Here is a 21,434-nt window from a genome sequence, read left to right on the forward strand (position 1 = left end):
GCCTTAAATATTATTTGATGATGATAAATTAAATTTATTTGATAAGTTAATTGATGGGATTATTATTAATTATATTTAATTAAGAATTTTTAATGTAAATATTAATTATTAGATTAATATTTTATCTCATTTAATTCTTTTCTAATTCAAGATAAAGGGTATTTCAGATATTTCATTAACTTTCAAATAGCTCCATTAAAAATAACGGTCAAATTAACGGAATTGAGTGCGCGGTAAAAAATATCGAAAAGCGTGGGTGCATGGTGGAAAATATCGAAAGATTTGGGGGTTGGGTGGAAATAACCCTTTAATTTACAAGCAAAGTTGGGAAAGTTACTCGGCGTCCGGTCGCCACAAGCAGAACTGTTGGGACTGACAAGGGCCCACTTCTTTTCTCTTTGTTTAATGGTTCTGATTAATCAAATCTTCCCATCGTTATTGAGCAGCGTGCCTATGTGTCCTAGATGTGGCAGATAATGAATAAATGATTTTTCTGGAAATATTAATAATAATAATAACAACAACAATGAATATTGAAAATTCATGTGATTTGACAGTGATTATGGTAGAATCGCTCGACGTATAGCTCTAATAATGATTATCAAATTGTATCATTAAGTACAAATTTAATTTTTACCTCTATAACCATATGGTTTTTATCAGTATTTCATCGTGAAGCAATTCTAATATAACTAAATTTTTTATAATTTTTATATATTAAATCAACAATATAGTGCTCCACAGTGTTGCAAATCACAATCATAATAAGTACTAAATTGATGTAGGGTACCATGTAATACAAAATTGGAAATTAATACCAGCTTAACTTACTACATATTAATACTCACAACTCGAAAGAAAACGATGTTATAACTATAGAGTATATATAAACTGATATGGTGGTATTTAATGTGTTACAAAAGAAATTTATTGCAATATAGCCAAAGAACTGAAAGAAGTTAATGGATAACAAAATTTATTGCCACAATCCAAAGCCTTAATGCATTGTATGGAAACCGTGTCTTTCAAATCAATAATGAAAGAGTAATGCTACACATTCCAAATTTTTTATCCTAAAAAATTATCTCAAATGATGTGTCATTTATTAATTGGTTGGTAAAATAATACAATTAATTTACTTTGATCTTATAAAGAATTATCAACTACTTAATTAATAACACATCATTTGAGATAATTTTTTAGAATAAAAAATTTGGGATGTACAGTACTACTGATAATGAAATATCATCACTCACTCGTCAGTAGCCATCTATTGAAATCATAAGGGGGAAGCTTCACATGATAATGAAACCATGCTTTTTCGTATATGCTTACACACCAATTTATGGTATTTCCCTTAATAAGTCTCGCCGAAATTAGCAAAAGTAAAAATGGTTAAGATATGTTGCTCTCTTTGTGTAATAATATTTGACTAGTTCTCTAGCCCAAAAAAAAAAAACACGTGACACAGTGATCTGCTTTAAAATTTGTGATGGAAATGTCAACATGAAATTTGTTAGTTGGATTATGTATTGCCAAAATTGCATATAATTAATTTATTACACTGATAATTTTTTTAGGAGAATAATATTATACTCACAAATAATTTACACAAATTAATATAGCGGTACTACTTGATCAATGTCGTGTAATCCATCATTTTAATTTTCACTAATCCCATTTGAAATTTATAATTTTATCTACTCAAAAGTACCATGTGACATTAACTTGTATAAGTAGTTTTTTTTTAATAGAAACAGTATTTTAGTTAAAGATGAAGAAAATAATAAATCTAAGGAAACTTTAAATTAACATACCGATTTATATTTAGGTACCATTTAAGAGTAATGTTACAAAATTTAAATACCAAATGATGTCCTGTTCTACGATATATAATAATAATCATCAATTGAGATATAAATTTCTTAGAAGCATAATATATTAGTTACTTAATAATACATTGAATATGTGGTGCTATAGGTTATATATTAAATGAAAACATAACACAATAATTACTTACTAATAAATTGAATATGTGGATCAAATTTTAAATATTTTTATGACTGTGAAATGTTTAAAAAAAAAAAAAAGGAATTGACTCCAACATGATTCACCATGTAGACAAAATAAAAAAATAATAAAGTAATTGCTGAGTGAACGTGAGTATTTAGACCATAACCAACTCAACGCCGTCAATGTTTTTGTCAAGCGATAATGTTATCAACGGTGGGTAGGCATTCGGACCACAAAAAATATAACACACAGTCGCGGTAAGAACGAAGACCCATTCAAAAGTCACGTGTTCGAGTCCGTCAGCTCAAATCGGAGCCGTCCTTTGGCATTAAAAGGAAAAAAAATAAAAATAAAAAAGGGGTCAGCCGTCAGTTAGCTGTACTCCTGAGAAGGACAGAAAAGAAGTTGCACAATTATCTTTTCAATATTGACAGCTGTTCATAACATGACGTCTACGTCAGCCGTTATCTTTCGGTCATAATAGATGTACGGTTTCCAAATCTTTCGCCACGTCATTAACCTTTTAAGCAAACCGTCCGAGGTATAAGCCTCCTTACAGTTGATACGGCGTCGCTGACATCATAAAACATATCTCTTGTTTTAATTTTCAAATTTTTGGGGCGGAGACCGGAGGGGGTAAGATTATTATTATTATTATTATTATTTTAAATACAGATATATTATAATTATAATTCTATCGATATTTTGAATCAAATAGTAATTGAAATTTTCCTTCATAATTTTAATATGACATAATTTGAACAATAACTCACTTAATATTAGAGAAAATTTTATTCTATTCCCAAAATAGGAGGCTAAATAAATCCTTATTAAATGGAGAGGTCGAGTCTCAGCTATTGCTAGGACTCCAATTCATTCTTGAATTTTACTATTTTAGTGTATGTTATTCATGTTGAGAAATTTTAGAATACATATGTTGTATTATGTCACTCATACAATAAGTAAATAATATCATGACAAATATACATTTGTTTTGTAAACTATCATTCAAGTAGTGGTTGTATTAAACTCAATTACACATGTCATGCAGGCATTAAATGATTGTAATACAACAGATGTATTCTAGAATTATCCATGTTATAGACTTATGGTCCATGGTTACATGCCACGATTCATTAGTCCATGTTTATTACTGGGTCGACACATCGTTAGACTTTGCTACACGATTAGAGGGGACCATCAATTCCTAAGAGATTGAAGAATTTTGTGTCTTTTGCCAATAAAATTCCTTGCAATTGATGCAAATATATTATATAATTATGTAATATTTGTTTTGTTAAAGAACACAAAAGATTTGTGAAGTGAAAACTTATTTAAAAAATAAATAAATAAATTAACACTGAATCTAGATTTAAATCAATAATTATTTGAAAGAAGACATATGTAAAACTATGAATATCTTTTGCAGATGTGCTTGTGTTGAAATTTTTAGAGGAAAAAAAAGGATAAAAGAAGCGTCTACTTTTTCTCAGTTTCAGCTGGCGAATCGTGGCCACATGGCTCCGCGTCACGTTCCATTTTTGGACTAGTTTGATGTTTATCTTGGAAACAGATTGTAACCATGTGTTGTGTGGTGGCATTAACTATGCAACAAGCGGACACAATCTACCTTTATTTCATTATTCAACCCCTCAGAGTAGGCAAAGATTAGTTAGCATTCACGAACATGAACAAGTTCAAAATACCTTATTTCGGTTTCTAAAATCGTACATATAATCATGCTATAAGGAACAAATTCTCGGAATATTTAAGGAAAAAAAAATTACTCTTAATCTAATGCTTGTTTGGGCTTACTTGAATGTATCGTACATTCGCGGGAGAAAAAGAAAATTATCTCAACAAGAAAAAGACTCAAACCTTCCCCCTGATTCACAAAACAAGACAACCACTAGACTATCCAGTGGGTTGCTAAGATTCCCCGTGTTTCAGTGTTCGTAAAGTAGAATATTGTGATTGGAGAGTGAAAAAGGCAAAGTCTCGTGAAGGGCCGAGTTGATGATAATGTAGGCATCGTTCGCAGAAACTGCTTTGGATGAGGGCCACGAGAATGACAAAATTATGGGAATCAGTATCTCAATATCTTCATTCTTTTATCTGCAACAAAGTTAATGACAATGATGCGTAACAACAACTGGACATCAAATTTCAAGTCCATAACTTCAAATTTACACATGAATTACGCGGTCCATTCACATGAAACCATTAAAAATCTTGTAACTTTTTTCACGAATTTGCGTGGTTTCACTCAAGATGGGACGCGAGGTTGTAGCCGGCTGGATCAAACGACAGACAATGCAATCTTACCTTAAGATAACAAATCACCGTGTTTTTCCACACGTTATATAGTATGTATATATTATTGAGAAATTTTTTTTTTTAAAGGCTGGCTTTTAGATATATCTTTATCAATAACTAGGGGAGGGGATATGTGGGAGTGGGTATGGAAATTTTGCTTTTAAATGGGCCAATGAATCTTGTGATGTTGACGCGTCAAATAGGAGGTCAGCATTAGCATGAAATATTAGGATATGGTCTGGCCAAGATTTGTTTGGTTTAGGGGGAGGTGGTAACTGTACGTTACTTTCTTGGGGAAATAAACGTAGATGGTAATGGTGGTGAGGTGGGTGGGAGAGTTTTCCAAACTTGGAGGAAAATTTGGCAGTGTCCATTGAATATCTCGTTGTTAAAAAATTACTTTGGAGTTGGCCTAGTAAACTCCAACTTTGAGCCTTGTCTACCTGTGATCAAACTAACATGGCTGTGAAGTTGAAGGTTAGAAAAACGAAGGCACTTGGGAGAAAAACGAAGGCACTTGGGAAAACGAATTTTTGAAGGTAATATGTGGGGAGTGTTTGATTTGTGATCTCGATTCAATTTGTAAAGCTACAACTACTCGTCGAATGTGAGTAGTATTTTCACTTAAATGAGAGTGAATCCTTCCATCAAAGTTATTCTAACATATCATGTCATTACAATAGTTTGTTAAAAAGTGTATTTTACCACCAAACATTTGCGCCGTTGTAAATTTATCACTATTCTGTTAAAAATGTTAAAAATTTATAGATGTTTTATTGGTGTCATAAAGACATAAAAAAACATTTCTTGTTGAAGCCACAACATTACGTTGCAAATGTAAAATAAACAATAAAACAAAGTAAAAATTTTCAAGGGAAATAATTAAAGAATTAGGAAATTGATAACCCTAAAATCAGCCCCTCTCTCTCATTATTTTTTTTCCTTAATTAAATTGTTATTATTTTTAGTTGTGATTAATGCTTGAGTTTCATAGATTATAATATTAATTTTGAAGTATAATTTTTTATTAATTTTTTTTGTCATTTGTTGTAATTCTTCATATTGTTCATTATTTTTTATTAATTACAATTTTCATTTGTTTTCTAAATCTTATTTTTGTTCATTGATTCTTTCTTTTTAAAAGATAAACTTGTATTTTATTCTCTTGGAGAACTCATTTTTAACTAAACATTAATATTTGTTTAACGAAAGGACAATAAATTAATAACGGAAAAATTATTTAGTGGTAAAATATATTTTTCAGTAAACCATAACACTGATATGATTTCTTAGAATAATTTTAATAGTGAAATGATAATATCTCTTATAAAATATCTTGCCAGCCCTTGAGTTGAAATTAGCGGGTTGGGTTGACCATCAGGAATAGCCAGTGACTCTTTTGGGCTTGAATGTACAAGTTGGAGCTTTTGTCTTGTCCACTAGAATTCCAAAGAGCGCATTTATTTTAAACCTTCTATGGTTATGGCGACATTTCAATCAGGCATTCAAACATTTCTTACATAATTTATTGAACTTCAAATTTTCTTTCCATAGACACTTTGTCAAATGAATGAAAGGAACTTGGCACCCTCGATTTTGTCACCAATGGTCCTTTTATTTATTTATTTTTTTATGGGTGATGATATTTTCACTGCACAATTATTTATAAATCCATCCTTTTCAAAAAATTAATTACAGCAAGTCCACATTTTTTTAAAAAAATACAAATAAAATAGAGCTTGGAGATTTAATCAAATAAAATTAAACATCTAACTATTAGATACAAGAGCACATGTTTTATAGGATAATTCAATTATTTTATATTATTAAGATAAAATAGTCATATAAAACTTATCTTAAAGCTATATTAATATAGCTTAATATTAAAAATAATTTGCATGACACATCAATTATATTTATTTTAATATTTTATTTGTATTTATATGTTATGTTATTTATTACAAAAACTAATGAGCTAGCTTGCCTTCCTTCTTGATCACTTTGATAGAGGGGGATTCTAGATTTGTATTTATTATAAAATGTTTTACAATAATCAAATAGTATAATAGTAAGAAAAAGGCCTATATGACGATTTCTAAAACTAAAGGGATTTAAATGAAAATTCAAGTAAACTTTGGGGACATAGGTGATTTTTTCTCCTTTCTTATAATATTTTTAATGTCAAATACAATTGTTTTAGTATTATTAATCTACGAAATTGATTTTATTAATGTTAAAACATATTTTACAGATTAATAATATTAACTTACTTTTTTAATTATTCAAAATAATTTACAAAATTTATCATTTTTATATTTTAGATTATTTTAAATTATATTCCGTATTTATTATAAATTTTTATTTAAAGTTATTTTTTTTTGTTATAATCAAAGAGTAATAATCATAGAAAATGAATCTGTGTGAGCATTTATGAAATTAAGATGGTTTATGTGACTATTTAAATGAACCTTTAAGTACGTAGATGACTTTTCCCTCATAAGAAAGACTTAGTTGGTTAATTGTCAAAACGTTTGTTAATTTATTTAATTAAAAAATAGTGTAAACTTATTACAATTATTTTTCTGAAATTGGTGTTGATTTATAAAAATTAATAGGTTGGAAACGTCCCCACCTTTTTTACACATATGATAATGTAATTTGAGGGATAGTTTACATTACAATATAGTCCTTTTAGATCAATTTTTTAAAATCCTAATCGATCATGTTCGATATTCTTCCATAATTTTGACTAGTAGTCTTTCGATCATATGCTGAAAATTTCAAATTCATCAGTTTGGCTAATGACTCTTCCGTATAGGCTAATTATTTAAATTTAATTCAAGTAAATTGGAAAAAATGAATTGAAATTTGATGTCAAAAACAACTTGTTACAAGCGGACCAAATATCTCTCATGGAAGGCTTGTATTCAACATTCTCGTCTTTTAAGTAATGATTTTCACACCTCCGTAAAATTTTATAAAACTCTATTAGAGAAAATCACATAATGCATACTTACGAATATAAATAAATTAAAATATTTTTCACCTGCAAATTAGAAACCCTCCCATGTTTAAATCCTAATTTATGTGATAATTAATTTGTTTAATAAACTCAAAATAATTTTGTGACAATGAAGTAATAAATTACCTAATTTTATTATAAAAAAAGGTTTAGAATCTAATCAATTCTATTAGAATGTTTGTCTTTTTTCGTAATTTTAACAAAAGTAAGTGCTCTAAATAAACAAGTGGGGTTCCATAGGAGTTTTAAATCATGAGGTTTAACTCTAATTTTGCATGTGGCGTCAATGTGTATCTTTAATTTTGGCATTAAACACCAAGCCCAAATTCAAAAAAAATCAAGCCCAATTAACATGTACTGGTGACATCTGTTTATTTCATTGGGCCTCGAATTGAGGTAGCTTTATAGTTTATAGTTTGTTAATCCAAACTTTATTGAAGCCCTCATTTTACCTTTCCTAATTCCTACCCCCACTTTTCAATTAATAATAAATATTTTCATAATTATCATTACTAAAAAATTGGTAAAAAAAATGTTAATTTCTTTTCTCAATCGATTTATATTGCTCTCTCAAGTGTTTTACTTGCCAAATTCATAAATGTTTACCCTGTCTCCTTTACCTGCTCATGAGAGGGTGTTGATTTTGTATTGCCCTGTTGTTCCAATGGTCCACCATGTATTTCCTTGCATTCTACAATGCTGCCCTCCAAATTTGAAGCATTCATCATCTCCTTGTTCACTGAGAGCAATTGTGACTACTGCAACTTTATTTATCTGGCTTAAAATTATTTTTAGCTGACTAGATTTTGATTTATTTTTGGAAAATACTTGGTGAAAAGAAGCACGAGAAAAAAGACAAGAGAAATAAAAAAGAAAAGGATAGGGAGAGAGAGAATAAAATTCTCTTGTCTTTTTCTCGTGCTTCTTTACACCTAACATTACTCTTTATTTCTTAATCCTTACCGACACATTCCACCAATGATAAATCAAGAAGGATCATCTCTCCGTGAGGATCAATATCATGGCGTACGTCCTTGTTTGAAATCTAAGGATAAACATTACTTCTTTGCTACAAACTCAAGATTTGCACATATAGGGAACTGATGACTTATGACAGCTGATGAGATGAATATTGGTGCCCAATTTGTAACTTTTCATAAGCAGTGCTGCCTAAAGATGAATAGTGGACGGAACCACCAAATTTAGAGCCATCAAAAGAACACCTGTCACCCATTTGTGATTCAGAGATTAAAACAATCCAGAATATGTGGTTTCGATCTAAAAGGGATGGAATGTTCATTTTCGAGATTTGACAGAAAGAATCGAAATGAGACAGTGTGTGTGCGCAGATGAGGAAGAAGAAAACAAATAAAAAAATAATATTAATTTTTTAAAAGAGTATTTTTAGAAATAAATCAGATAAACTAAAAAGCGAGGGATAATGAGATAAATTGGATGGTTAAATATTATTACTCATTTTAATATCTTGGCCGTTTGAATAAGAGAAATGATACTTGAACGTTCAAATTATCTCAACATGCCACACTTCTCAATTATCTTTACATATTTTTTAAAATACACTTAATTCATTGTTTTTAGTTCGATAGCTCATATTAAGTATTTAAGTCTCGTCTTCTTATACAGTTATGTCCGTAAGCTCTCCTCAAAAATTTCACCTAAATACCAAAGTTGTTTCCTTTGTTAAAATTATTCATGTCCATGTATGTTTTAAAAGTAATAATTCATTAAATAAATAAATGAAATTAGTAAAAATTGTAAAAAAAAAAAGAAATTGAAACCATCTTTTATTTTTTAGCTTGAGATTTTTTATTTTTTTTTATAGAGAGATTTTATTGTTGTGATGGGTGTTTGGTAACGTAAAGAATGAAAGAAATTAGGGGAGAAATGAGAATGAGAGAGGAGAGAGAAAAGAAACGATAAAATTTTAAAATTTTAAAATTTTAAAATTTTAAATTATTTTATTAATTATTTTAAATTAAAACCAGAAAAAGAGATTTAATGAGATAGAATTAAATATCATTGCTCTTTAAATAAAGGATATTATCATTTTTTTCCACCTAAATTTATCTGACACATCAAATTAGTATCATGGTTTAGTGAAAATTATATTTTACCACTAAATATTTATGATGTTAGCACTTCACCATTATTCTGTTAACACAGTTAAAAACTTGCTAATGTCATAAATACATTTAAGAAATTTTATATTAAACTCAAAACGCACCGTTCAATTGTGAAAGAGATATTATTACTTATTCACTAGAAGTTTTTTAACATATCAATTCAGTGCTAAAGTTTTTTAAAAACTAAATTTTATTACATAATGTTTAAGTTATTATTACTTTAACACTGAAACATTAACACAGTAAAACATTTGCCGTTATTATAAGGGCATTTAAGAAATTTCATGTTAAAGCCAAAATGCTAACATAATTGTTGAATGATTAAGCGTTAAATTTAGAGTATTGGTTACCATTATAGTGTTCGAAATGACTTAGGGTTGCTGGTGTTGAATGATGTTATCATAATTGAAATGTTTGGTTTGTATTACTTAGCATTTGATATTTGAATGCACAACAATATGTTTATATGATAAAAAAAAACCATTTTTCTAACATAATGGCTACTTTTCTAGAATAATTTCTCTTTTGTAACTTCTTTCTTTTCGAATGACAAAATTATCGTTCACACTCTAAGTTAAATATTTAGTTATTTTTAACGTTTTAGTGGTAAAATGATAACAATTGAAATATTAAGTGGTAAATTATAATTTTTAAGAAATCTCAATACTAAATTGATATATCAAAAAACTTTAATTGGACAAATGATAAATTTATCTTTTGTAATTCTTTCTTTTCAAAGGATAAAATCCCCTTTTATGGTCCACGGGAAAAATCTACTTTTAACTTATATTTTGTTATATATTAACTTATTTTCAACGAAATAGTGGTTTATTACTAATAACATAAATATTTGATAATAAAATATAGTTTTTACCAAATTATGGTGCTAACTTGATGAGTCAGAACAAAATTAGGGGAAATTATATTTTCCCTTAAATAAATTTAAAACGTTGATTGACCGACCTTAGCTGTGAACTGAAGGCGGAAAACATGGACTACCAGAACAAGCTCGTTCTCGCTCCCATGGTTCGCGTTGTGAGTCAAGACCAGACCTCTGTCCTAATTTTCTCCCCGCGATCAAATTTTAGTGTTTATTTATTTATTATACTTTCGTTATTCCTTTAGTTATTAATTTGTTCATGCCTATTTTAGGGCACGCTGCCTTTTAGGTTGTTAGCTGCTCAATATGGCGCAGATATCACGTACGGGGAGGAGATTATTGATCACAAACTGCTCAAGTGTGAACGCAGAGTTAACGGTGCCATTTCCGTTAAGCTATAGTTGATGCTTATTTACATATTTCAAATTACAAATTAACTAGTCTTTTAAGTTTGGCATTGCATTTATGTGGCTTGAGAATTACAAATTGCAATAAATTTGATAAAGTTTACAAAGCGGAAACATTTCTTGTACAGATGTTTTATGGATTTACCAGAATATTATTTTTCTGATATGTGGATAATTAATAGCTATTGAATTCAATTGTTGTTTGAAGTTTTAGAGGGAAAGAGTCCTGTCCCTTGCTGTTTGTATTTTAACTTTTGGAATCTCATATCTTCGTTCTTGTCCAGAATACATTGGGTCTACAGATTTTGTGGAGAAGGGAACAGATAGTGTTGTATTTAGAACTTGTCATCAAGAAAGAAACCACGTAGTGTTTCAAATGGGAACTTCTGATGCTGTGAGGGCTTTAACTGCTGCCAAGATGGTGTACGTTAACTTAGTTTTTGCTTTCTCTTTCGCTTTTATATTTATTACAAACTTGGTTGTATCAACAAAGACAACTACTGTTATCACTGAACTTTCTTATATCACCTGTGTTTTTTAGATGCAATTATGCTGGTTAAGAGTTCTCATCGCTCTGATTTGATTACTTATTATTTATGGGGAATTTCTTGTTCTAGGTGTAAAGATGTTGCTGCAATAGATATTAATATGGGCTGCCCCAAATCGTTTTCTGTGAGTGGAGGCATGGGTGCTGCACTGTTGTCTAAGCCGGAGCTCATTCATGATGTATGCTTCGCATATCCTTGGGGATATCTCTTCATTTCATCTTGAAAGTGCTTGATTAACCCTTGGGCATTTTACTTCTTCATTCCAGATTTTGACAATGCTAAAGAGGAACTTGGATGTGCCAGTGACATGCAAGATTCGACTTTTAAAATCGTCTCAGGATACTGTAGAACTAGCTAGGCAAATCGAGAAAACAGGTGTTTCTGCTCTCGCTGTCCATGGAAGGTCATCTCTAAGTAATACATCTGTTTTGCTAAGGATGTTAGCTTTGCATAACTCACTAGTCACCTCAGCGATTGTCGTTTACATCTGTCCAGGAAAGATTTGGGTAGTGACATACTTAAATTTCTGAATGATTTGTGGTGAAAGATTTATCTCATGTCACGATCATGAAAGTCCATAAGCATTGCCTTGGAAATTGCACCGTTCTCCATAAGTGAAAGGAAATTAAATAAATAAAAAATCTGGCATTGGTAATATAGAAATGGAAAACATAATATTATGTTTTCTCATAATCCAGTATCACCATACACATCCACGAAAAAACTTCAAAATCAGAGGCATTCTTAATGTTTGCAGTTGAAAATCTAGTATCATCTATGTCATATTTTGGAAAATTTTAATGTAGGCTATCCTGTTAACTGTGTTTTGTCGCTTGTGCGTATTCCTCTAATAAATTGCAGAAAAGTAGTCGATAGGCCAAGGGATCCAGCTAAGTGGGGTGAGATTGCTGATATTGTAGCAGCATTGTCTATTCCAGTAATTGCAAATGGTGATGTCTTTGAATATGATGATTTTCAACGCATTAAAACTGCAACAGGTAGCCATAATTACTACTCTTCTAATGATGTGCTCTTTTCTTCTTTGTTTTCATATGCATTGCTAAACTGTTTAATATTAGTTATTAGAGTGGAAATTCTAAAAACTGTATGTATACTTCAATTATGAATTCTCCTTGAGGATAATGTCTCTTAATGGAAGATTCCTATTAGTCAGCAGAATTGGGCCACATCCAAGACAAAATTTAACACTTTACATACTTCTATGTTGCATTTCATTCTTATTTATACACTCTGAGTGATTTTTTTATTCAAAGGTGCCTCATCGGTGATGGCTGCTAGAGGAGCTCTCTGGAATGCTTCGATATTCTCCTCCCAGGGAAAACTACACTGGGAAGATGTGAAAAGAGAGTATGTTCGAAAGGTTATTTTCTCGCATGACCTGCAATTCAGTTAACTTGCGTGTCCTCTTTTTCATTTTGAAACAAATGCGAATTCTTTGTTGAAATCTAATATGGCAATATTACAACCAAGGGCTTACTGGTTGGTTAAGGCCACCCTGTGATTCAACTAAGATTTAAACCCTATCCCAGGCCATCTGCTTGGAAAAATGATTGTAGAATTGCAATAGCCCCCCAGCTTTCAACTTGGTGAACATAGATTGGTCCAAGGATTTCTGGGTATAAAAATCCTTGGAAATCCCCTGCTTAGGAAAAAAAAAAAAACACAATTTTGTAATTTTTCTTAGCAATCGTTTGTGATATAGAGAAGATTTCGCATCATATACTGGAATTGGAGTTCTGTGTGCTTACATGTTTTCCACTTTTAATTACAGAGCATCTTATGGGAAAATGATGTTAAAAGCACAAAGCATACGTTGAAGGAAATGATAATGCATTATTCTTCCCTTGAACTCCCAGAGGGGAAGGCTATCATCAAGTCAGAAACCTTGGCAGATATAGCGTAAGTTTTGAGTGTTCTCAACTTGAGAAAAATGAAAAAATTGAGTTATTACCTTCGCCCACCGGGCATGTTGGTTGTCACTGATTTTAATTTTGTACATTGTGTAGCATATTCTAGATCTTCTCTCTTTTAAAATAAGCCTTAAAATGTGAACTTGTAATAGTTGCAGCAGTGTGAGAAGCTTCACTTGCAACAAAAGATTCCTGCAACTGAGAAGTTGTGTGTAGCTGGATGTGTTGCCTTCACTTAAGTCTTTTTGTCAATGGTATATCATGAGCTTATGCTCTAAAATTGATTTCCAGGAAACTCTATGAGGAGGAGAAGTACTACCAGTTTGTGAATGAGAACCGATTCTTGGTCAATGGAAGCAGATGAGTTTGTCGAGGGTAGTGTCTATTGTCCAAATTGAACAAAACCACCGTATACATTATCTTGACGCCAAGTTTTATATAGTTGTGAATCAGCTCAAGCTGAATGGGGCTGATGAAGTCGGTTGATAATGATTTTTTATTGATGCTCAGGGGCCATCGTATGTGGCAAACTCACGTACTTGTATTCTTTGAACACAGATAGCAAAAGACTAAAATTTTTGATCCCAAACTTTGTGTGTATTATTTCTCAGGGTTTAACTAGGAGGTAGTCCTAGTTCATGATTTTCTTAGTTGAACTGAAAATGCTCAAGATGATGATGATGTGTTAAATGTGTTACTTGTGTTACTTCCGTTTTCGTGCATTAGAAGACGGCCAATGGAATCTGATGGGCCCCAGGTTGTTGACGATTCGGTTACATAAATATATGGTGTAATTAAGGATTCACGTAGTGGGTGGTGGGGGGTGGGTGGTGAGTAATAATAAAAGTTAAACCTGGTGAAAATGAAGTGTTTCATGGAAAAATGCTCGTAGTGATTAATAATTTTCATAGATACATTATTGTATATATTATAGAAAACAATAAAACATTTTCTTGTATTGTGTAAGATTTATTGTTTCTGGTAAGTTTAAGCAAATCACCCCTTGATTGATGATTTTTGTCTAACTCTCAAGATAAAAAGAGTTCGATCCTTGCCGTCTGTTGGGGAGTTTAGTATTTCCTGTGAATTTGATTATAAGGACACAAGTGTCTGTAAGCAAATAGGATCAGACCGAATTTGTCTCTGTAATTTTTATTTCGTCACTGGAAGTCTGAAACAAGAAGTAACTGTTCATTCAATGATTGATGCGCAAATGATGTCCCAAAATTGTGATTCGTCAACCTGATTGATATCTATCATTTCACACAATTTCAACCGACTTAGTGGACGGCCAGGATTGGTGATCCTTCTAGACTTATTCTACTAACGTTCCGTAGCGAATACTCCCTCCAAAAAGAAATGGATTAATTCGTAATAAAAAGGGCATATTTGCCAAAAAGGCCGTATTTGCCCAAAAAAAAAAATACACGAAATCCCTCTGTCCCTCTCGCTTTGCTTGCTTCTTCCTCAACCGAGACCAAGAGGCGTTTTACATTTCCACTATTCCTCTGGCTCTACCAAGGCTTCTCTAATCTCTAAATTTGCATGTATGTGTACATCCATATTCGTTTCCCTTCTCTTTAGGTTCTGTAACCCTAGATCAAATCCCAACTTTCCTTTCATTAATTAGACAAAATTTACGATTTCAGTCTTGTATCAATGCATCGTCATTTCTGATTCTTCTTAATTTTCCGTTTGACTATCAAGCATTCCTATTTAGTTACGCTTTTTAGTTAGGGGTAGATGCATCGTTATTGAGTAAATATCTTATCTTTTCACGTGCGATTGATCTATGAATAGTTACGAGACGCCTTATTTTTATTTTATTTAGATTATGTTCAGTAATGTCATTCTGTTAGTGGTTATTAATGCCTGATTGAGCTGTAATTATTTATCTTATTTGTTGGCACGCTGACTTATGTTGATTTACTGGTGAAGTTTGAAACTTACTACAAATATGTATTGTTAAGATCGGTAATTACATTTCTTCTTCCAGTACATTTAATGATTGAAACATTGTATTTGGCAGTGTTGTCTAATAATTTTTGTTATTATACTCTGTACTTCTTTCCTTAATAACATCTGTATTTCCGTGCCTAAGTATTCTACGTTGGTACATTTGTAGAGTTGATGAGAAACATTTTTCATTATATTTTTAACATTGGAGTTAGAGAGTACGTATATACTTCTTGATAGGAGTTTTAACTTTACATATTAAGTTCATTGGATGATTATTTGATTAACAGTCTTTACCATTTATCTTGTTGATATGTGTATTGAACTTTCTATTACTGCAAACCACCTCATTGTTTTCATAGAGGGTTTTTTTGTTCAATTACATTTTTTTCCTTCGTTTATTTGTGATGATAAGAGGAGAATGACGAGGCTAGAACTGGAAAGTTTGTATCCGAGTTCATTCTTCGCTAATTCCTCTCGACCATGTGCTTTCTAGTTATTTTCTTGCGAAAGCAAACATATTACCGTGCAATCTTCGTTCTTCAAGAGAAAAGTGATTTTCTAAATTGAGTTTAGAATCAATTTTGGCTATGACTTATGAACTTTTAGGTTAATATAAATCGAAGCATTTGTAACATCTAACTGTCCTCTAAATTCATTAATTAAATTGCCTTTTAGGATTATATAATTTAACTCCATAAAAGTTTTTCCAATTGGCACATTCTTATTATTGATAGGTTGAGGCTTTGAGTTCTACGTCTTTTATTAGGTAACTTTTCAGAAAAATTTTAGTTGATAGTAATCAGTATTTTAGTACAGTTGCTTAATTATTTTGGAAATTGCATAACTTGAAAATGGAAATGAAAGGAACTGGAGAGGAAAGAACACATGTTTGTAGGTTCAGCAGTTAGTTTAATAAATCATTTTACGCAAAAACAAAAATTACATGAAATGTATAATGGACTTTATTTGACAATGCTGTGATATAAAAATTGGCTTGGCTCAATTAGGATCTTCCCCTTTTTTACTTGTATTGCTCAGAAGACTTTTTAGGTTTATGATGCTATAATTTATGATAATCACCCAGTTTTTACTAAGTAGAACATAATTACATCACTGTTTCAAATTGTTTTGAATGATTTGCTTACAAGTACAAGCCCTGTGAAAATAAATCCTGGCCACTTATCTGATATAACCCTAAGAAAAATGATTTGCTAAGCAGAATGCTCTTTTTGGTTTCAAATTGTTGATCTCATTCTATCTGGATGATGCAATTTTTTTTTTTTTTAATTAGTATCTTTTAGGCTGTGGTCCTTGAGGAGGCCTGACCCCATGCATCCGTGTTTTTTGAGTCATGGTATCTTTACCGATTCATGTGTGTCCCAAGTTGTCATGAAAGTATTGGAATCTGCATTTTTGGAATGAAATGGGACACTTATCATCTGCTACAGCATGGGACAATCTTATCATATTTTGCATAGAGACTTCTCATTGCTTATGAAAAATCTATATTCTCCTGTATCAATTCTCTAGATTGATTTAGTAAATATTTTATGTATTATGTTGTTTGGCCATTACAGTTAGCAATGATGTATCACAATAATACATAATACATAAAATATGTATACATAATGATGTATCACATCATTATGTATACATATTTTATGTATTATGTATTATGTTAATTTGTTTTTACTTTTCTTTTTGACCATTATTAGTGGCTCTTTCTGATTGGGTTATTTGGATGTAACTGTTTTCATAACAAGTTTCCCTTTTCAAAAAAAAAAAAATAATAACAAGTTTCCTTGGTTTTTCTCTGTGTCTTTTAAGTGACACCAGTAGTTGGTGGATATACACTTGGTTGTATTTCTTTAATGCTTCAAGGTTATGAGATAGAGCTGTCTTGACTAATAATAGAAAATGGAAATGTGAACTTTGGTTTACCAAGAGAAACAGTTTTGCATGGTGGATTAATATAATTCAGTGAATAGCTAAGCAAATGAGAGTCTACAAGTTGGGAAGGAGATAAAGAGGAAAAGATATGGGTGCTCACTTTTTATTGTAGTTCTTAGGCTTTCGCAATTCCTGATTGATGACTGGCTTCAGTGCCTGTCTGATCGTATGTATTGACTTAATTATTGGAGTTTATAATTAAGTCTATTGTTTGTTTTATTCATAGCTGAGTAGTGATCCTGATTTGTTTTATTCAAAGCAAAGATTTATGAGCACAGAGGATGTACATTTACCACTGATTTCATAAATGTTAATAAGCAAGCGATCCATATTGTGGGGTGCACAAAATCAGGACTCATATTGCATAATTTGTCTGTTCAATTAATAATAAAAGATCATTTGGCTGCTTCTGTTGTTTTTTATTTATTTATTTTTTCCAAATATAGAAGATTTACATCATCTTCTAATGTTTATAGTAAGACTGAATGCACGACTTTTCTCCACTTTGTTGAAATCTTTGCTACTGCTGCTGTAACTGAATTTTGGAATAGCTGTTGATCTGGACTTAAGCCTGCTTATGCTTAACATGTTGCCTAGTGATTGAAATTGTTTGCAGTTAGATACTCAAACTAAGGAGGGCTATTCTTCCTTTCCTTTTTAGGTTGATTCCTTCTAATAACTACGGATACGGCTTAATTCAAAATGGAGCTGAATGACATTAAGGATGCATTTGATCGTGTTGCGAAGAAGCAAAAGCTATCTTGTTCTAAAACCCAGGAAGTGATCGACCTAATTGTCCAAGAAATTGAAAAGGCACTGGAAACAGTGAAGTCAGCCTCCCATCTTGATGACAAATATGTCCTCACCGAACTCAAGAGAAGGTTGCAAGATATTGCACCCCTCGGTCAACTGGAAGGCACACAGAAGGAACTGAATATAGCGCTGAGCAAGTACACAAAAATTCTGGAGAAATCTTTTAATCCAGATATATCCAAGGCTTACAGAAACATTGAATTTGACACACACACAGTTAACCAAATAATTGCTAGCCATTTCTACAGGCAGGGCCTTTTTGAAGTCGGTGACTGCTTCATAAGTGAGACTAAGGAATCAGAATGTTCTGCTGCTATTTTGTCTATTTTCGAGGACATGTATCAAATACTTGAAGCTATGAAGAGTGGGAACCTAGAGCCTGCACTGAAATGGGCTGCTGCCAACTCTGACAAGCTCACACAAAACGGATCTGACCTTCAGCTGAAACTTCATAGCTTACAGTTTGTTGAAATACTACGGAAGGGAAGCAGAGAGGAAGCTCTCAAGTATGCCAGAGCCAATCTTGCTCCTTTTGCTTCAAACCATGTTAACGAGATTCAGAAGCTCATGGCTTGTCTCATCTGGGCTAGAAAACTTGAAAGCTGCCCATACCCTCAATTAGTATCTCAAACCAATTGGGTTACAGTAGCAGAGGAGCTAACTCGGCAATTCTGCAATCTTGTTGGACAGTCCTATGAAAGTCCATTGAGTGTGACGATAGCAGCAGGTGTTCAAGCTTTGCCGCCACTCTTGAAGTTTATGACTGTGATGGCAGGGAAGAAGCAGGAGTGGCAATCAATGAAGCAGTTGCCTGTGCCGGTGGAATTGGATAAGGAGTTTCAGTTCCATTCAATATTTGTGTGTCCTGTGTCAAAAGAGCAAACGTCTGACGATAACCCTCCAATGATCATGTCCTGCGGCCATGTGCTCTGCCGGCAGTCAATTAACAAAATGTCAAAGAACCACTCAAGGACATTCAAGTGCCCATACTGTCCATCTGATATTGATGCAGCACAGTGTCGGCAGCTGTATTTCTGATGCATGCCATGCCTTGATATGTACAATGGGTTGTATTTAACACTTGCCTTTCTTGTCTGAACAAACTTTTTTAGGTTTAGAAGAATCTGATGTTGTGTTATTTTGTATTGTGTTGTCTTATGTAGCCAGGGGTAGCGTATGATGCTGGTGGCTGCAAAAAGCTGGTCTGTTGTATAACTGTTAAATGATACATTTGTTGTAAATAGAAATTCTTTCCGCATTGCATTCATCATGGGTTTTAAATACACTGATGTGTGATTGTATGATGGAAAGGTGTAGACACTGATTATTCATACTTCACCGTAGGTATGCAGGTGTAGGAATGTAGGATTTTCATGGTTACTGTTATGGAGTCGCCAGGTTGCTGGTATCATGCCGTATGTAATCATGATGTTCTTCTGGTTCTGGGCATTGAGTTGGTGGCGATGGGTATGGACGTCATTTCAGTTATCTGTGACTTAGGAGCTATGATGAGATACACCTGTGACCTGTCTTACTCTTAGAATATGCATCGATTTGCTCCGTCGCAAATCTTCTCTGGCTGATAAATACCCTAGCTCTAGCCTAACACGGGGAATCAGCAAGGTCTTTAGCATCTTCTAAATCTAACACTAACTTGAGCATTAGAAAAGTAATAGGTCTTTAGTTTAGTGGGAGATAGAGATGGCCAACGGGACGGGTGGCACGTGGCATGCTACTGGCACGACACGTGTTCTTACAGCACGGCACGACACGAGCATATTTCAGTAAGGCACGCAGTACAGCATGACACACACGTGGATTGGCTCGGGCTTAGAATTTTAGGCACGTAAGCCTTAAAAGCACGACATAATTAAAAATAGGCCAAAGTACAACACACAAAAAGACGTGTAATATGTACGCTTCATTGGTGGGTTAGCACACGACCCGTGGACCATCAATAACACGTGGCTAAAGTATTATCAAAGTAAAAAATTTTAATGAAAAATAAATATAAAATGTTATGATTTTGTAAATATCTTAAAATTAAATTTTTAATATATTTTTTTAGCATATGCTTTAAAAATGTAATTTAAGTCTTAATTTAAAAAAAAAATCTAATTGTTTTATGTTTATAATTTATTAAATGAATAAATAATATCTTGATTTTAATAAATAAAATTATAAATATCATGATTTTATAACTAATAAATCTAAAATTTTACGACATTAATATTTCATTTATGAAATATTAATAAACGCTATTTCATGCTTAACAATTAATATTTTGTACTTTTGTAGTTGTGATTAGTCGTAACACGCATTTTGTAGTTGTAAGTTGTGACTTGTTGTAATCATTATTTGAAGATTGTAATTTTAATTTTTATTAATCATTACTATGATCTATGGAATTAAATTTATATATTATTGTATTATAATTTGTTATTGTGAAATTAAATATATAATTGTGAAATAGTTATAAACTGATAATGAATATTAATTATTCTATAATAAAAATTATTGTTGTTGTTGTTCATTCTTCTTCTTCTTCTTATTATTATTATATTAATAAGTGAATGGGCTAATGGACTTGAAAAAATATGACAGACACGTGGACTTAAATAAAGTATGTCAGGCACGTGGCCTTGAAAAAACACGCTAAGCATATGAAAAAAAAGAAGGTTAACGGGCTTTTTTTGGGCACGGCACATGTGGGCTCGTGATGTTGGTTGTGACATGCCTAAACAAAATTTGGGCACGACATGACACGGTATGTTCACTTGGTGGGCTGTGTCATGCCGACCCATGGACCCTAGTGGGCCTTGGTTTGATGGGCCGTGCTAGGACGGCATGACCCGTTGGCCATCTTTAATGAGAGAACACCTATTTTCATAATGTATGAGAGCAAGTGATCGAACTCCTATAAAAGTAATTATGGGGGTTTAATTTGTTTCATCAATTATGATATAATTGAGTCAAGCAAATTTTCTCGTTTGCGAAATGTGATGTAACAGTTGCAATCTGATGTAAAATTAATTAAGTCTTCTCCCTTGCGAAATGTGAACAAATTAGAGTATGCGTTCTTTTATGAAATGTTAGTAGTCTAGTTGTCGTAATATCTCTGTAATAAAAAAAGAAAAAAGATTGAGCATCAAAAATGTTGAATTACGTCCATCTTTCTCAACATCAATTAAGTCTTCTCCTTTACGAAATGTGAATGAAGCGGAGTAGATGTCATGTCCCCTATGAAATGTGAGTAGAGTTCTAGTTGTCATGATCATGGTCAGCTCAACCATATTTGAGACCTTAGACAAATGATTTTAATTAATTTTTCTTAAAATTTAAGAATATATAAGTTATATATTATTTATTGAAAATCAATTCTTTAAACACTCTAAAATTTAAAATTATTAAATAAAATTCTATTATACTGTTGCTAATCCATTAAATTTTA

General features: G+C 31.9%; 2 protein-coding genes across 5 annotated transcripts; both read left to right on the top strand.

Annotated features, from left to right (window-relative positions):
• The first annotated feature begins 10,437 nt into the window (after window positions 1-10,437).
• LOC18037263 (tRNA-dihydrouridine(20) synthase [NAD(P)+]-like) lies at window positions 10,438-13,850 on the top strand. 4 transcript variants are annotated; one of them, XM_006426132.2, is made up of 9 exons: window positions 10,438-10,530; window positions 10,648-10,753; window positions 11,067-11,205; window positions 11,400-11,508; window positions 11,597-11,733; window positions 12,192-12,328; window positions 12,605-12,711; window positions 13,123-13,250; window positions 13,553-13,850. In XM_006426132.2, the coding sequence occupies exons 1-9, from the start codon at window positions 10,486-10,488 to the stop codon at window positions 13,623-13,625; spliced, it is 981 nt and encodes a 326-aa protein (XP_006426195.1). In that variant the 5' UTR covers window positions 10,438-10,485; the 3' UTR covers window positions 13,626-13,850. The 4 variants fall into 4 exon arrangements, with proteins under 4 accessions (XP_006426195.1, XP_024035919.1, XP_024035920.1 ...); XM_024180151.1 differs by lacking the exon at window positions 13,553-13,850 and adding an exon at window positions 13,414-13,546; XM_024180152.1 differs by lacking the exon at window positions 13,553-13,850 and adding an exon at window positions 13,420-13,546.
• A 799-nt stretch (window positions 13,851-14,649) lies between these two features.
• Window positions 14,650-19,250, top strand: LOC18037256 (protein RMD5 homolog). The gene is made up of 2 exons (XM_006426133.2): window positions 14,650-14,808; window positions 17,832-19,250. The coding sequence occupies exon 2, from the start codon at window positions 17,873-17,875 to the stop codon at window positions 19,019-19,021; it is 1,149 nt and encodes a 382-aa protein (XP_006426196.1). The 5' UTR covers window positions 14,650-14,808; window positions 17,832-17,872; the 3' UTR covers window positions 19,022-19,250.
• The last annotated feature ends 2,184 nt before the right edge of the window (window positions 19,251-21,434 follow it).

This window comes from Citrus clementina, unplaced genomic scaffold (genome assembly GCF_000493195.1).
Source record: "Citrus clementina cultivar Clemenules unplaced genomic scaffold, Citrus_clementina_v1.0 scaffold_7, whole genome shotgun sequence".
Taxonomy (NCBI): Eukaryota; Viridiplantae; Streptophyta; class Magnoliopsida; order Sapindales; family Rutaceae; genus Citrus; species Citrus x clementina.

What these genes read in the sequence shown, in the direction of transcription:
- LOC18037263 (XM_006426132.2), top strand. Translation starts at nt 10,486, where the DNA reads ATGGACTACCAGAACAAGCTCGTTCTCGCTCCCATGGTTCGCGTT. An exon ending in GTGTGAACGCAGAGTTAACG is followed by an intron (nt 10,754 to 11,066) that starts GTGCCATTTCCG and finishes GTTCTTGTCCAG; the next exon opens with AATACATTGGGTCTACAGAT. An exon ending in GCTCTCGCTGTCCATGGAAG is followed by an intron (nt 11,734 to 12,191) that starts GTCATCTCTAAG and finishes AATAAATTGCAG; the next exon opens with AAAAGTAGTCGATAGGCCAA.
- LOC18037256 (XM_006426133.2), top strand. Translation starts at nt 17,873, where the DNA reads ATGGAGCTGAATGACATTAAGGATGCATTTGATCGTGTTGCGAAGAAG.